General features: G+C 47.3%; 2 protein-coding genes across 3 annotated transcripts; both read left to right on the top strand.

Annotated features, from left to right (window-relative positions):
- Positions 1-658: 658 nt before the first annotated feature.
- MRPL34 (mitochondrial ribosomal protein L34) lies at positions 659-1,610 on the top strand. Its single transcript, XM_069790504.1, has 2 exons — positions 659-774; positions 1,011-1,610. The coding sequence occupies exons 1-2, from the start codon at positions 731-733 to the stop codon at positions 1,312-1,314; spliced, it is 348 nt and encodes a 115-aa protein (XP_069646605.1). The 5' UTR covers positions 659-730; the 3' UTR covers positions 1,315-1,610.
- A 581-nt stretch (positions 1,611-2,191) lies between these two features.
- On the top strand, positions 2,192-15,628 carry DDA1 (DET1 and DDB1 associated 1). 2 transcript variants are annotated; one of them, XM_069790503.1, is made up of 5 exons: positions 2,192-2,261; positions 6,729-6,809; positions 7,268-7,319; positions 7,652-7,713; positions 8,703-15,628. In XM_069790503.1, the coding sequence occupies exons 1-5, from the start codon at positions 2,259-2,261 to the stop codon at positions 8,811-8,813; spliced, it is 309 nt and encodes a 102-aa protein (XP_069646604.1). In that variant the 5' UTR covers positions 2,192-2,258; the 3' UTR covers positions 8,814-15,628. The 2 variants fall into 2 exon arrangements, with proteins under 2 accessions (XP_069646604.1, XP_069646603.1); XM_069790502.1 differs by having other exon boundaries at positions 2,198-2,267.
- The last annotated feature ends 135 nt before the right edge of the window (positions 15,629-15,763 follow it).

The raw sequence follows: 15,763 nt of genomic DNA, 5'->3' as shown, positions 1-15,763 counted from the left end.
CACCTCATTTCCCTGCTCTATAAAATGCAGATAATCACTTTCACCTACTCAGGATTGGGCAGAGGCTGAACCTTTCTGTAAGTGCCTTGGCACATCCTACATGCTGCTGCTCCTTATACATGTATATACGTTAGAGGAGGAAGGTGATCAGAGTCCAATGTTGGTCCCAGCACTGGTGTAACCTCTGCCGGGCCCGTCACGGTGCCCGGCAGGGCTTCCAAAAATGGACACCTGTGCTCCACACTGCTTGTGGCGACAATTTTGGGGATAGCCAGAGCACACCCCTCATGGGTGAGGCAGCCGGGCAGGGAAGGAGGTGGCGGTGTGGGCCCCGTGTGGTGACAGGGCCCTGGGCCTTGCCTGGCCCTCCTGCCCCGGAGGGGCCCAAACGCCAGAGCCGACGCCAGCAGAACCGTCCTGGCAAGGAAGAAATTAGTCCTTAGAGGCGTTTTTTCGCTCTGTTGGTGGCTTGTGACAGGGACGAGCCCCGTCCCCATTGCAGGACGCCTCGGCGCTTCGCAAGCCCAGGCCGTACCCCGCGGCCGTTGCCATGGGAACAGCGCGGCGGGCCAGGCCCTCCCCAGGACTACAAGTCCCATCGGCCCTTGCGGCCCCTGTCCCACTCAGCGCGCATGCGCGTTTTTATCCAGCCGTGATTGGCCGGCGCGGAGGGAGCCAATAGGAGGCGGTGTTGTTGGGAGGACGGTGTTGTCAGGACGGGTTGAGGGCGATGGCGGCGCTGGGCCGCCTCTGGCCGCGGGCTGTTGGCGGCAGGTAGCGGCGGCCGCCGTCTGCCCGGGGAGGGCTGAGGGCGGGCGGGGTGTGGTGTTACCCCCCAACCCTGGGGAGTGGGGGGCGAGCGGGCCCTGGGCTGGGGGAGGGACGCGACAGGGTCAGCCCCCTCCCTCACGGCTGAAAAAAAGCCCTTTATTTTCCTGTCAGCAGCAGCACCCCACTCTCCTCACTTCTCTGTGTTTTTTTGTTTGTTTTTTTTTTCCTTTTTCCTGAAGATTTTTCCTACTGCAGCAAGCTGCAGCCTGCCCTTTCCAGCTCCGAACAGCCTCGGTTCTCTCAAGTTCCCTGGAGCTGCCTCTTAGAAGCCATCTGTCCTTCAAGCCTGCACGCATCGGTGCCGGCCTGGCGTCTTCCTGGAACCACCAACAAATCCGCACAAAAGCGCGTGGGAACGAGTATCAGCCCAACAACCGCAAGCGCAAGCGAACCCACGGCTGGATCAAGCGCATCAGCACACCAGGCGGCATCGAGGTTATCCTCCGACGCATGCTGAAGGGCAGAAAGTCCCTGAGCCACTGAAAGCTCTGCCCGCAAGGTGGATGTAGTGCGAGGCGAGCCCAAATCGAGACCCCGTCGAGCTGCCACGGCTTCGGAATTGAGCCAGCGCGAGGCTCTGTGCCGAGCGGCGGCGACCGACCGTCCCTCTCCTGTCGGGAATGTGTGGGGAACGGCGCCGGCTTGAGGCTGGCCTCCGAGGGCTTTGTTTAATGGCCTGCTTTTTAAATCATAAAATTGTTGCCGCTTTGTAGATGTGATTCAAAGATAAACTTGTGAAAACACGAGCTGTAATTAAAGCCTCAGCAACTCGCCTTGAACTTCCGGCACTAATTGTTAATGCGATGCTTAACGGGGAGAGGAAAGCGGGCTTGTTCAGGGGGGTCGTGGCTGCTAGGGAGCCTTCAGAAGGATGGCATGAGCGTGGAATTGGGGCTGAGGGTGTAAGGAATTTGGGGTTTAGTTCGTGTTGGTGAGGCCAGCAGCGTCTCTGCCTGCTCCGCTCCCCCGTCCTCCCTGAGGTGCTTCAGGATCGGGGTCCTGGTTCTGGACTGGGGAGGGCGTGGAGGTTAGGAATTGCATTCTCCTGGCCCTTGTTCTCCCCGGGCTGTTAATTGCGGTTAATGAACAGCCCCTTCATTAACGCGGGCCAAGGGGAATAGAGGCACGGACTACATCTCCCATCGTGCCCCGCGGCCGGCGCGACATCCGGGTCCTCCCGCCTTGCACCTCCCCTCCCCCCACACACACACCCGGGGCCTTCCGAGCGGGCATTTCCTGCCTCAACCTAACCCTACGCTCCTCAGCGCCGCGCTGAGTGACGGGCGCGACGCCCAATAAGAGACGAGGGTGGCGAGGCGCGGGCCAATAGAGACGCGCGGGGCGGGCAGCGTGAGGCAGTGGGTGGGTTGAGGCGCGGCGAGCGGCGGGGGAGGGGCGGCTCCTCACGGCTGGTGGCGGCGGCGAAGATGGTAGGTGTCTCGCGCCCCCCGCCCGAAATGGCGGCACCCCCGGCCCGGTGCTGTGAGGGGAGCGCGGCCCGTGGGGCCCCGCCGTTGCAGCCCCGCCGGCCGCGTTTCGTTGCCCCACCCAGGACGGGAAAGGTGCGGGGGGGGGCCCGCGGCCGCCTCAGGCCCTGCGAGGCCCTCACCCTCCGGTGTTTCTTCCCGGGTCTTCGGGGGAGGCGGGAGGGCAGCGGGGCTGAGCGAGCCCCGGTCCGGGGCTGGGCACCCCGAGGTGGGTGGTGTCCCACCCTCTGGGACGGGGGAGGGGGAGTACGGGGGGCCGGGGCATCCCGGGCCGGGGGGTTGTTGCGCGTCCCTAGCGATAGAGGGGTGCGGGGGGGGGTTCCTTCGCCCCGAGCCGGGGGTGTCCCGCACCCCAAGGGGTAGAGGGCTGTAGCTCCCCAAGATGGCGGGGCTCCCCACGCCCAGGGGTGGGGGGATAAGGAGGGTAGGGACACCCTAAGCTGGGGATACACCTCTTTTCTTGGGGGGGGGGGGGATGAGGGGGGCTGGGACACCTCAGGCTTGGGGGGGTTCCCCCTTTCTAGTATTTGGGGGGCGGCTGTAGTACTTCAGGATGTGGGCTATTCCCCACCGTGGCTGGAGGGTGGGGGTCCCCCAGGGTGTGGGGTCTTCCCCACCCTCAGGGATGGGGGACTGAGAGCAGCTGGGGCATTACCAGGGTGCAGGGTGTTTCCTCTGCTCCCAAGGCTGGGGGGCAGAAGGGGGAAATTGGAGCACCTCTGGGGTGTGGGGTGCTCCCCTGTCTCCAGGGCTGATGTGCACTAAGGGGGCTGGGGGGGTTGTTCAGTCCTTTCTGTGTCCCCTAAGCAGCAACAGGCACTTGGTCTGCTGCCTGAGTGTTCGGTGGCAGCTGTCATAGCCAAGAGGCTTCCAGTCTCCTTCCCTCCCTTTGTAGTGATGTAATAATTTTTGAAGAAAGAGGGTTTTCCTTCTGCCCCTCCACAAGCTCAGTAACTATGGGAAAAGCAGTGGTGTCCCTGTGGTCTCCGTGTACAGGTGTACTGTGGCCGAGAGCTTAGGTAGCCCTTCCCAAGCCTGTGCTAGTCGTTTTCCTCTAACCCATGTCCATGTGTGCGTGCATCGTGCTGGGACAGAGCCCTGCTTTCAGCATCTTTGTGCTGGGCCTTGTCTTTCTGAGCGTTGTTACTGCAGTTCCTTTCAAAAGCTGAGAATGAGGCACGTGTGTATGTTTTTTTTCACCTTTCTGCTTTTAGATGGGGACTGTCGTCTTCCTAGGAAGCTGAGCACCCTTGTTGACACAGGAGCAGTAGATGCATCTTATCTCTACTTCCCAAATCATAGAAGGAACCAGTGTTGTCTTCTGAGGTTGCATAATCGCACTTGTTTTGGTTTTTTGGGCTTGCTTTTCCCCAAAGGAAATGAGGCATCTGCTCAGTTTGGGTGTTGGTTTTTCATTTCCACGCAGGACGCTTCATCAGCTTCACTAGCTTGGCTAGGGTGCGCTTTCTTTGGTTAAAGAGTGGCAGAAGGCACGCAGGGGGAATGTTTCTTCATGCGACATTATACGGGAGGTATGACTCTGTGTGCCTTGTGCGATAGGTGTGTAAACATGGCAGTGACCTACTGGGGCTTATTTGTCTGGTGCCCTTGGAGCAGATAAGGATCATTGCACTTGGAGTATTGTCTGATTCTGAATATCCAGGAATATGACTCCAGGCAATTCCCCCGAGGGGGCCTTTTCAATGATCTCTGAGATCGTGTCAGCAGATAGGCGCTGAAATGTGCCTGTATGCGGCAGGATTATTATTATCGGAGGGATGGTCTGTGTCACTGACAACCAGATTTCTCAGTTGAACTGGTGATAAGTGCTTAACGGGCTGACTGGAGCCTAGGTTGGAGAAATGTCTGTCTCGTGTGCTCAGTCATTTTAGTGTCCCTGTTCTGCTCTAGCTAAGTTATGGCTGAGCAGTGGGGACTGCTGGCAGGGCTGGAGCTGGTCCACACAAGCGACTGCTGGCCTGAGGAAGGAAAGGTGGTGGCCAAGAGCCAGGGATGCTTGTGGCTGTTAGAGCTGAGGTCTCCAGGTGTTGTCTGAGTGTAGTAGCCCTCCTGCTTGTGAGTCTGCACTTACCTGGTATATATCCTGCTTCAGGTGTTTATATTGTAGAGGGGGGGGGAACCACGTTCACCATTTAAATTGCATCTTGACTGATAATTTTAACGGTATTTTTGCAACTTACTGGACGTAACTCACTCTGCTGTAAAAGTCCGTCAAAAGACTGCAGAATCCCTGGTGAGAGCTGTGATCCTGCTCGTCCAGCCCTTTTCCAGGGAAACGTGGGCTCTGCTAGACCAAATCCCCGACTGGAAAGTAGGGAATAGTCTAGCATGAGGAACTTGGGGTGAGCTGTAGCTTATTGAAGAGGTACTTGAAGCTGTGTGCTCCTAAATAAGACCAGTTATTTTCCATTCTTGCAAGTGGTAATAAAACCAAGCAGTTGTCAGGCTTTTGCTGCAATAAAAGAAATCAAGGACATGTCTGTCTCTTTGTGCATTAGGCTGGTGTAGCAGAGCAGGTTATTTTGTCATAAAAAGCCTGCAAATTTAATGCAATGAGAAGGCAAGATGCTTTGAAATGTAACGGGATATTTTTGAAGATCCTCAATCCTTCTAAACAGAGTAATATAATTAGTTTGCTAATCGGTGCCGACTGTGGAAGTCGGTGAGAACAGATGAACAGAGAAATCCATTGGGGCAGGCGTGGGAAGAGCACAACGCGGTCCGAAACCGAGTGCTTCTGTGATAGCAGAGCCGGAAGATCCTGCCTTAATTCCGGAGCTCAGCCGTGATACAGACGTTATGCAGATGAGGGAGTGATGGACTCTGTCCTGGAGAAATTGCGACCAAAGGCAGTGAAGGCACAGGGAAATAGTGTTGGTCCTGTGGAGGCTAAGATAGGCAAGAGAAATTTGCAATTTGCTGTTTGAACCCCAGTCCAGTATTTTAACAAGATTATTTCTAAAACCAGGCATATAGGAAGGGTCGAATGTGGAAACTAGAATGTTAGTGGAGTTCTTTTTAAGAACAAAAGTATGAATAATATTTTCTGGTTTGGCTAATTATAGCTCTTTGTTTTGAATTAAAGATGCAGCGTTAATAAAAGTAATGGCTTCTATTTAAATGAAAATGATGTCTTCCAGCCTAGCAGTTTTGTAGCAATAGTGTCCATTTATGTGTTGCTTCTAACACTGAAATTAAATGACTTCTTATCTGCTGCTTTACTGTCCTTTTAAAATTGCTTATTTATAAGGTGATGTGTGTTCTGGAGTAGAATCCTTTAGTGTTAAGTATAACAGACTTCGAATCTTTAAGCAAGTATCATTACGATACAGGTGGCTGGTCTGATGATTTAGAAGGGACGTCTCAGGGCCTCTCTCTCTTCTGCTTATTGCACAGGTACATCTTGCATTTATTACCCATCTTCTCTTTACTTTAAAGACATTGCCGGGCATCTTCCTTTGTCTCCGCTGTGAGTAGAGCGGCTCCAACATACTCTTAAGCTCGGTTTTCTCCTGACCCCATAGTGTTTTTCTCCTGCCCTCCTTTTTCACTTTGGAGAAGGAAATTCCTGTTTCATGCTGCTATGGCTTAATTAAACTGAGAGGGCTCTGCAGGGTTCCCGTGGCTGTTTAGCAAATAGCTCTGCTGGCCTGTGTGATCAACAGTTTTGTTGTGAGTGGTGATCTAACCACTTCCAGCAAAACTTGGGATTATTTTTTTTGAGGTACCAGTAGCCTTGATATGTGTAGGGATGTGATCCTTCAAAAAGAAAAATAAAGTTGGGCCAGGCAGATAAGCATGCGATAAGGATTGGGCTTTTGAGGCCGAGTAGGCTTTTGTTGCTCTGTGGAACCAGCCTTGGTCTTTGACAAAGAATGTTAACTGAATGTTAAAAGAGCAACTAGTTTCATATGGAGTTGTATTCAAGGACTTCAGACATCGGCATAGCTGTGGCAGATTCCTCATGTGATGTTGTGATTTGTGCTGGTAAATTACTGTGAATTCTGGTCAGCTACATCAGTGGTGTTTGTGTGGTGCAAGTCTTCCTTCTGTCAGAGCTCACCCAATTGGAAACATACCTCTTTTTAATTACCTATATGCTAAATGATACTTAATTAGCATCTTTCTAATTGAATTACTGAACTTCGGGGATATAACAAGCCAAATGCAGAACCTAGGGATTGGCTTACTTCAGAAAAACAGTTTTGGGTGGATTTCAGTATCCAACAGCCATCTCGCTAGCTGGGACCTGGCAGCATCCTTCAGTTCCTGCAGTTGTTTATTTTGATGACCTGAGCAACTCCTTTGAGAATCAGCACAAAGCAAACAACAAATGGAATATCACTCTTTCTTTCCTCACCTACTTCTTTGTATTCTGTGTCTTTTTAGGCAGATTTTTTGAAAGGATTACCAGTCTATAACAAAAGCAACTTCAGCAGATTCCATGCGGATTCTGTATGTAAAGCATCAGTAAGTATTGCCACATCCTGGTGCTTTGGGGGAAGGTTGTCTTGCTTGGCTCAAAGGATGCTAGAGTGAAATAAACTTGAAATGAGTTTTTTGTTTCTTAAAAAACGTGTATGATCACAGCTGATCGTTCGTGAGTTGAGATTGGCAAGGAAAACTTCCTGCTTGCTTTGGTGAGGAATGTGTCCTCATGGCAGCCAAACCACATCTGTGGTGCTTTCTTTATATATACATTCTTTAATAGTAGTCTTATGTCCTGAAAAACATATAAAAAATGGACCTTCTTCTTTATATGTGTGTTTTAAAAAGCTGTAGCCACATAGTGTCATGTAACAGGGCAGAATATCGCAATGTATTTCTAGCCTGCATTAATGAGGGCCTTTTGGCTGATGTAGCTGTGCTTGGGTTAAAAATCACCTTTTTGCTGTCTTTGTTCTGTAACTGTTCTAATTCTTCTACAGAATAGAAGACCATCGGTATATCTTCCCACGAGAGAATATCCATCTGAACAAAGTAAGTCTGCCCCGCTAAAGTTTGAGGTTTTTTAATAACTTTATTGTATTCTAATATTAAAAATCTGGCATACATATAATCTCCCATATTTTAAAAACTTCAGATAAGGTGATATCATTGAACTGTCACCACTGTGATGAGCAGAATATGTCCAGTTACTGTTTTTTGTGCTTTTTTCCTCTACCCTTATTAAGTGATCAGTGTTCCTGCATACTGTCCTTTCATTAAAAAAGACCATGCTTAGTATGTGAAGTAATGTGGTGATCACTGCACCATTTTAAAAGTTGTCTTTAAAATGACCTCAGTATGTTTCTCTCTCTTTTCTTTGGCAGTCATAGTAACAGAAAAGACAAATATACTTTTGCGTTATTTACATCAGCAGTGGGACAAAAAGGTATGGGCATGTTTTCTTAATATTATTTTGTCTTGATTTGCTGACTTGGGCTAATTGAGCTGAATGTTAATCACAGTCAAAATATTGAAGATCAATTAAAAGAAAGTGCGAGCTGCACTTCAGCAAAAATATAGTGCAAGGAGGCTCTGTCTCTGCACAATGCTTCTTTCAAAAAACAAACAACTTTTTCTTCCCTTTCAATGTAAGGGACATTAACTCAATGTTTTGTCTAAACTTGGGAGTCTGCAGTTACATTTCCTACTTACTGCAGTTTTCCTTTGTGACCTTGGCAAATTGGTCTCCCTGTGCCTCAGCATCTGCTTTACAGCTAGGCTAAAGCTGCTCTTACCTCCCAGGACTGTTAGGAGAAGACAGATGAGCTTGTGCAGAATGTGAATGCACTAATGAAGCTGTGTAAGTACCTTGGGTACAAAATCTGAGTTCTCGTATGAGGAACACACAAACTAGTATGCACTAGCTAGCATTTGAGACTAGGAAGCTGGGATACCTGTGTTGGGAGTACTCAGAGCAAGGCAATGACTTAGGAGTGGAGACATCGAAGCAGTGAGTGTAATCATGGGCAGAGCAGAGGTTGGAGAAGAACCTGGAGAGAGGTAAAAAGATAAGAAACCTTGAAGCTGAAAAGAAAGTATTTGTGACAGAAGGCTTTGGGAGATTTTGGTAAGTTCAGGGGCTGACTCAGAGCAGAGGGAAAGAGGATCTTACTCATGTTTGTGCAGTATTTGAGATCTATAAATAAAAGGTGCTGAGATCAATGGTATTTTAGTCCCACCCTCAAATTTGAAGAACAATCTAGAAGGAGTACCTTTCAGCTTTGGGTAGAATCCTCTTCAGTGTTTCTTCCAGTGTGTCAGTTAGGTCATTGCATCTGAAAACTTTTACAAATAAAAACTTGTTCTACTGACACTAGCTCCCACCAGAATCTAAGGCTTTGGAGAATTTCACTGTGGCTTTCTCTGTCCAAACAGAATGCAGCAAAGAAGAGAGATCAAGAGCAAGTGGAAATAGAAGGTGAGAATTCGGCGCCGCCACGGAAAATCGCTCGGACAGACAGCCAGGATATGAATGAGGACACTTAAACTCTTGGCTTTCTCCTCTACTACTTTGCAGGCGCTTCCTGTTTTGTCTCAAAGTGTGTAAAGTTTGCCCCTTGCCCCCATCTCTCACCCCTCCACTACGCAGCCCAAACCACTTCTGACTTTATAGGAGCCAACGTATTTATTTCTTTTTTTCTCTCCATTTTTTATTTATGCCGTAAAACTTACGGAGCAGTGGTGGAACAATTCAGTAAATGGTGTAGTATAACCTTAGTTCCTCCTTTCTAAATATACACTGTCACTTTCACAGGTTTTGTTGAATCTGTTACCTAATCAACCAGGTCTAGCTATGAGAGCCTGGGTAGGAGAAGTGGGTTATTACAGAACCCTTCAGTGATATAGGCTCTCTGATTCATGTACCTGTTGACATATTACAAGTCGTTAACTCTTCTTTGGATGTGCCCAGTCCAGCCATAAGTGTGGGGCCTCACTATTTTTCTCAAATATCTTGAAACTGGCACTGCACTAAAAAAATCATGGGTGTCATTTAGGGTTATGTTGATCTTGGCAAACGTGTTGTCAACTTGATATATCAGTTGTATTCTTTTGGTCTGTTCTGTAAGGGCCACGGTCATTTGGCAGCGTACATTATCTCATGCACCAGTGGTCATGGAGAATTCAAGTGAAAGGTGTGTTGCTTTTGTTGCTCTTAAATTCTAACCGTCTCTTGGTCTTGAACGGACTGATATGTGCAACTTCTCCATTGGAATAAAAGGATACTCTTATCCTATTCTGAGTATTTGATCAACAGTGTATTTAAGCAGCAGCTGATGGAATGGAGTTGGGTAGGCATCCTGCAGGCAGCGCTTGGCTGGATTAAGTCTGGGAGCACCTCGGCAACTAGATCTAGTTCTCTGTCTCAATTGCCAGCTCTGAATAATGGTACGTTGTATTTTCCTGCAATATCAGCATGTCTGGAATGGAGTTCAGGACTTGGAGTTGATCAAAATGTGAGCTTCCATGGTCTCTGATGAAGACCAATCTCTTTTGGACTGTGACAGTTCAGTGCCTGTTGCCTGTTACCCTTCACTGACTTCAACAAGAGCCAAAATGGAGACCTGTAAGTCGTCTAGGTGGATTCAGAGGTTCAGAGACTAAAAAGGAAATGAGCATTGTCACCTGAAGGGGACAGGAAAGGTGTAGCTTAGTAATGATGTCTTGTCTGCTTTAACGTAAGAAGCTGACTTCACACTGTGTTAGTTTAAATTGTTGCATTTATAGCTGTGTTTTTTTCCTCGTTGACAAATCCTAAACACCAATTCAAGAAATCGCACGAACGTTTTTCTAGAGATCCTGGATAAGGCTTGTTCCGAGTGGCCGCAGTGGCTGCGAGCTTTGAGGGTTTCTGCTGTCCCCTTCTCCACAGCATCCCCGTCCAACCAGGGGATGCCACATGTGCAGGTTTGGGGGCAAAGGGAACCCGAAGGTTGATAAACTGTTGCTGACGACAGTATGTTGCAAGGCAGAACCTTAGGAAGAGCAGGGCACAGCTCACATTGCAATTTTAAATGTATATTAGGCACCAAGTTTCTTATGCAGTGAGTGAATTTAACACTGAGTAGTTTAGAACTTTGTATCTGCCTCAAAAAATGTTACCTTTTTGCTATGGCAGTAACCTCCAAATTTCTGGAATGTCTTTGAAAATGCCAACTGTGTTGGTGAAGATAAAATATACTCGGGTTTCTGTGTGATTTACTGGCGATTGCAAGAGGACTCCTCCCCGAGTTACGCTGTCAAAAAGTGCTTTTGTGCAAAGTGCAAGATGGTGACTGAAGATGCCGTGTTAGCATCCAGCTTCGCAGGGATTATCTGAAGCTGAAACTGAAGAATCCTTTGAAGAGCTGTGAGATACCAAAAGAGGAAACGGAAGTGCAGCTGGTGGTAAAGTGTGACCAATTTGTGTGTTTAGCAAAGCTTGAGAGCTGCAGCCTTGCAGTAATGTTTGTACAGTGCTTTAAAGTTGTAAAATGCTGTATAATTCTTCAGTGATATGGCAAGGTTTGAGCTTTGCTGACTTCTCTGCTAGACAGAGTGATGTACTATTAAAGAGAGTTGGCAGTTCCTTCCTGTTGTAAACCCCCGTCTTTGTTCCCTCCGTGTCTTTTAAAAATGATCTTGTTGGTTATGGGAGCCTTTGAAATATTTCAGATATTTTTAAGAGGTAAAAGACAGTTGCCTTTCAAAGTAGTTCTGAAGTGATGGAGAAACAAGTCTTCAAAGCGATGTAACTTTTAAGTGTCAAACTGGTTGGGTTTTGTTTTTTTTTTTGCATTGGTGGCTGTGTACAAGCAGTATGGATTTCTGATACCCACAGTGAGTCTTTTCTACACCCCATCCAATCTGAAGCGAGAGCTCCCTTTCTTCTTCCTTCTCCAACTCACTTTCCATGCTGCTGCTGCCTCAAGAGTGCTGTCCTCGAGCTGTTGCACTTTGATCCTGTATTCACGTCTGTTTAATACATGGTAAGTGTATTGGGTTTGAATGTTGCATGGAAGATCTTATTTGCCTAACTGTGACTTCCTGGTGCCTTAGTGCATTGAAAACAACAAAAAATGTTTAAAAAAACAAACCCTGGGTTTTTGCTGACTGCACTGTTTGTATAATACCTAGCTCCTCTGACTTCCTTCCAACTCTCTTGTTACAAAGTGACTGAGATTTAGTGACCCTCAGGGGGTTTTTCTATATGTCTGCATAGTGGTATTTTTATTGTTTCTGTTACCACTGTATACTAAAGGTTTGGATTTTTTAATGAAAACTTAAAGATACTTGTCGGAGATCAGAATTTTGTTTTTTTTAGTTGAATAGTGCATCTTTTCTCAAAATTCGAAGCAGCAGAAACATGTTTCTTGATATCAAGGGACAATGAGTCCGTCTAGGAGCAGCCCCTTCCAGCAGACTGTCCTGTTCGCAGGCGTCTGTCCTGTTTTAAACAGTGCTGGAGCTTGTGCCCAATGTGAGCAATTAGATGTGTGCTGGGTACATTTAGAATATTAAAAAGTTGGGCACTGCCTTTTTCTAACATAAAAATACACTAGTGACTGATGTGCAGGGAAACTAAAGTTTTGTTTAGGTTAATTCTTGATATTGTATGATCACTTTTTTTAGGGGAGAAATAGTTTTGAAAAACTACTCACATTAAGAGTTAAGAGGTGGAAAAATGTTGAGAGAAAGAATGGACTTTAACATGTTCTATGAATTCACAGCTGAGGGGACAGGTAACTGTCTGAGCAGCAAAGTCTGTGTTTGTTTGCATCGATGGTTGACTCCTGGAGTGTGCTGGGTCAGTTTATTATGTCAGAGTACGTTCAGTCAGGTAACGTTGGCATGTTCAGCTTTCAAGGTGTTTCCTGTTTCTTTCTGTGGAAGTTTTTCGAGACCCTAACGAACGATGCCCTGAGCGACCTGCTCTGCGTTTGGTATCGCCCGTGCTTTGAGCTGGAGGCAACCTCCTGGGGTCCCTTCCAACTGATAAACACTGGGAAGTGCAAAATGCAGCAGAACCTGTGGCTAGAAGGTTTGTTTTTGTACAAAGCTGGCAAGCTGTGGAAGACTGTTAGCAAGGCTTATGGAGTCTGCAAGCATGTGCAAAAGTTTCTGACAAGCCCTGAAACCACATTGTGCTATCAAGAACAGCGAGTGGCAGGATGGGGATTGAGACCAGGAGGGGAGGAAGGGAGCCGTTCAGCTCCCCATCTGTCTGACGCTGCAGCTCAGCCTGGACCGAGGCTGTTGTGGGTCTAAACTCTACCACAGGAGTATTGAAGGTGGGCAGAAGTTTTTAGATGTATTTCACTAACAGGATGCATTTAGATGCATTTCACTGTAAGAGGACAGGCTTTTAGAATAATTTAGATGTGTTAAATCTGATTTAAAAAAAAAAAAAAAAGACTTGTTTTCTTAGCCTTGGCAAGACATGAAGCACCAGCAGTGATCTGGTTTGAATGTCTGGGATGCACGTCCCAGTGACTGTTGGGAGCTGGTTGCCAGGTTGGGTTGTGATGAATTCAAAGGACACGCTCAACCCGACTGCTGTTTTCTGTCATCCTGGTAAATGTGCCAAGCTGTTAGTGAACTCCATGTGCGTGCAGTTGTTTGGGGTTTTACTGACAGCTCTGTGTGGGGAAGGCTGTGAAGTTGGCTTTGGAGTAGGATCGGCTGGAAAATGGGTTTCCTTCCCTCTCCAGTGTGTGCCTTATGCAGCAATTCAGTTGTCAGTGTTTGGACTGTTTTCTGTGAGGCAAATTTTGAACATGCTGGACATTAATCTTAAAATTTTCACTCTGTACTAGGTAGTTATAACAGGTATAACTTCAAAACTTTATTTTTTGGTGAGCTCCTTGACACTGGTCTTAAGGGCAAAGACTAAGCAGGAGTCTTTTCTAACACTGCAGCTATCAGCTATGTTACCACTTAATGTTTTCTGGCTTGCTTGTAAACCACTAGCTTAATTTTTTGTTTTTAAGAATTTTTAAAAAGACCTGCATATCTACAATGGGAAAACTAATTTGTTTTCCTGGATTGATGACGTCAGCCTGGCAGCAGGGGAATTGTGCGACACACTGACCGTGACCAGAGGGTTTCCAGCTGATCTCTGTGTCATGTTTTATCTTATATTTTTTTGATGTGTAACAGAGAGTGGGAAATCCTTCTCTTTAAAGAAGAGAGGGTTGCATTTACCTGGGAGCAGCTAAGGGCATTTTTGGGAGCAGTGCAGAGGATGTGCTGGCTGCTGTGCCCAGAAGGGGGTATTGCATCATGGCTTTGGTTAAGCACAGACTGACCTTCATGCCGTGCTGACTGCGCTTTTGGGTTTCTCTGCTGCTGGTTCACAACGTCTGTGCCCTGACAGCGGAGAGTGCAGCCCCAGGATCTCGTCTAACAGCTGATCTGGGATGTTTGCTGCTAGTAATCACCCAAAAACGCTGAGTCAGCAGGCTATCCAGGTGGACTGGCTATGCCAGCTGACAGCTTGCTTACAGGTCTGATGGCTGCATCCAGCCTGCACTAAATGACTTACTGTCACAGCATTGGCTTGCAGAGCTCGTCCTGAAATGCGTGTGCTGGCAGCTGAGTTATATTTTATATAAAAGATGTGTGTCATCTTGAGAGTTTAATGTCAGGGAGGAGACAGGACTTCTAGAGCCTCATCTTTTTTTAACTACTGGGAAAAAAACATCTTCTAGGTGTTGAAAAGGCTGAATCTGGCCTGCAGGGAAGAACATCTTTGTAACTGAAACAAGGGAATGAAATACCAGCTTTCAAATTCTCTTTAACACTGAGAGTCTGTTTTTAAAGGCAAAAATTCCCTAGCGTGTCCTCAAATATGAAGAACTAAGGCTCCCTACGTGTGTGATTTTAGAATTGGGTTGTTCTAGGAATTTAAAAAAACCTTACCTTATTGGTGGTCTTAAAGTTTTTTGAGGATTCTGGGTGGCTTTAACCTTTGTGGTAGAGTTCCAAGTTTTGCTGATGTAAACCTGAAGGTAAGTATTCAGTTGGCGAGGTCGAAGGGCAGCACTGTTAAAACTTAACCCTCTTTCAGATCAGGATTTTTTTCATATGGGAGGTGGCTGGCTGAATCGGTTGGGTGGCATAGGGTGAGTGGGCACACCTGAGGGCCAGCGTTTGCTGCTGCGCACACTGCGGTTGCAGACGAGGGTTTCCACCGGTCTTCACCTGCTCTGGTGCTCCTTCCCCTAACCAACTCCTCAGCAGCATTCGGAGGTGAGAGGCAGCCCTGCTCCTTGGCTCACCAGCCCTGTAGGAAAGTGATGCTGCCTTACAGCTGCCTTGTGCACAATGAGGACGGTAATTTGTGCTCTTTGTGCTATAACTCTCGTTTTAATTTCCTTGCCTTTGTGACTGAAGCAAACTTTATTTGGCTAGCGACTAGCAGTAGTGTTTCACTTTGCCTCCTTGCTACCAGCTCCATCTATAAACATCCCCAGGACGACTTGTCCCTGTTCGCTCTTCAGTGAATCACAGTGCTGCAGTCCCTGGGATGTTGGTGTTAAAAACACACAGTGCTTTCATGTTTTTTTTTTTTTGAGACACATGATATTGGACAGTCTTAACAGGTCAAATACTCTCCCCTGCTTTGATAGAAGCAGCATGTGAGTGTGAAAAGGGGTGAGGGGCTAGGGAGCATCGAGGCAGTGGAGTAAGCTGGTGGAGAGCAGGACTAGCTGTCTGGTTTGTTCCTTAGCGATGGCTCTCACGGATGCAGGGACATGGGATGACTAATCACTTACTGTAAGAAATAGCACGAAATCTGAATGGATGGTCAGAGCTGAGTCACTGCGTTGTCTGTGCTACAGTTGTGCTGATTTCCAAATGCATTCATTTCTTATTAATCAGCGCACAGTGTGCCATTAACAAGCTTTATTGGGTATTTTTAGTTAAACCACCCCGTCCTTGGCCAGTTGCACATCACAGCTGGGTGTCTGAGAGCAGCTCAGAGCTTTCTGTCGTTCACAACTGCTTTTAACTCTTCTGGTTCATTCAGCACATGCAGTACCAGGCTGGTTTTTGCAATGCAACATCCAGCTTTTGAGTCTGTGTTACTTCCAACCTGTCTTTGCAACTTGAATTTTCCTCTTTTGCAAAAATATTGTCTTGTGGGGCTGGGAGAAAGTGGTTTTTCCTGAAAGCTGCATGTTGGCAGAAGGGCTGCCCTCGTGGAGTGACTGTAAATACACTGTTAGTCGAATGTCATGGCCATTGGATTTTTTTTGCATTTATTTTTAAACTATTCCATGTTTGATACTGTGTATAATAAATTTGCAGAATTTAGAGGATTATAACTTTCTTCATTCTTCCTCTACCTGACAATACGTGCGAGAGCTGCGGTGTGGCTGCCGGAGGGCGCTTTGCATCAAACCGTGCCAGTGGGGCTTGTCCTTGTGTCGCTTTCTCATAGCTTTGCCCTGTGT

This window comes from Haliaeetus albicilla, chromosome 8, assembly GCF_947461875.1.
Source record: "Haliaeetus albicilla chromosome 8, bHalAlb1.1, whole genome shotgun sequence".
Classification (NCBI taxonomy): Eukaryota; Metazoa; Chordata; class Aves; order Accipitriformes; family Accipitridae; genus Haliaeetus; species Haliaeetus albicilla.
The sequence above is the reverse complement of the archived record's forward strand: the minus strand, read 5'-3'. Positions and strand labels throughout refer to the sequence as shown.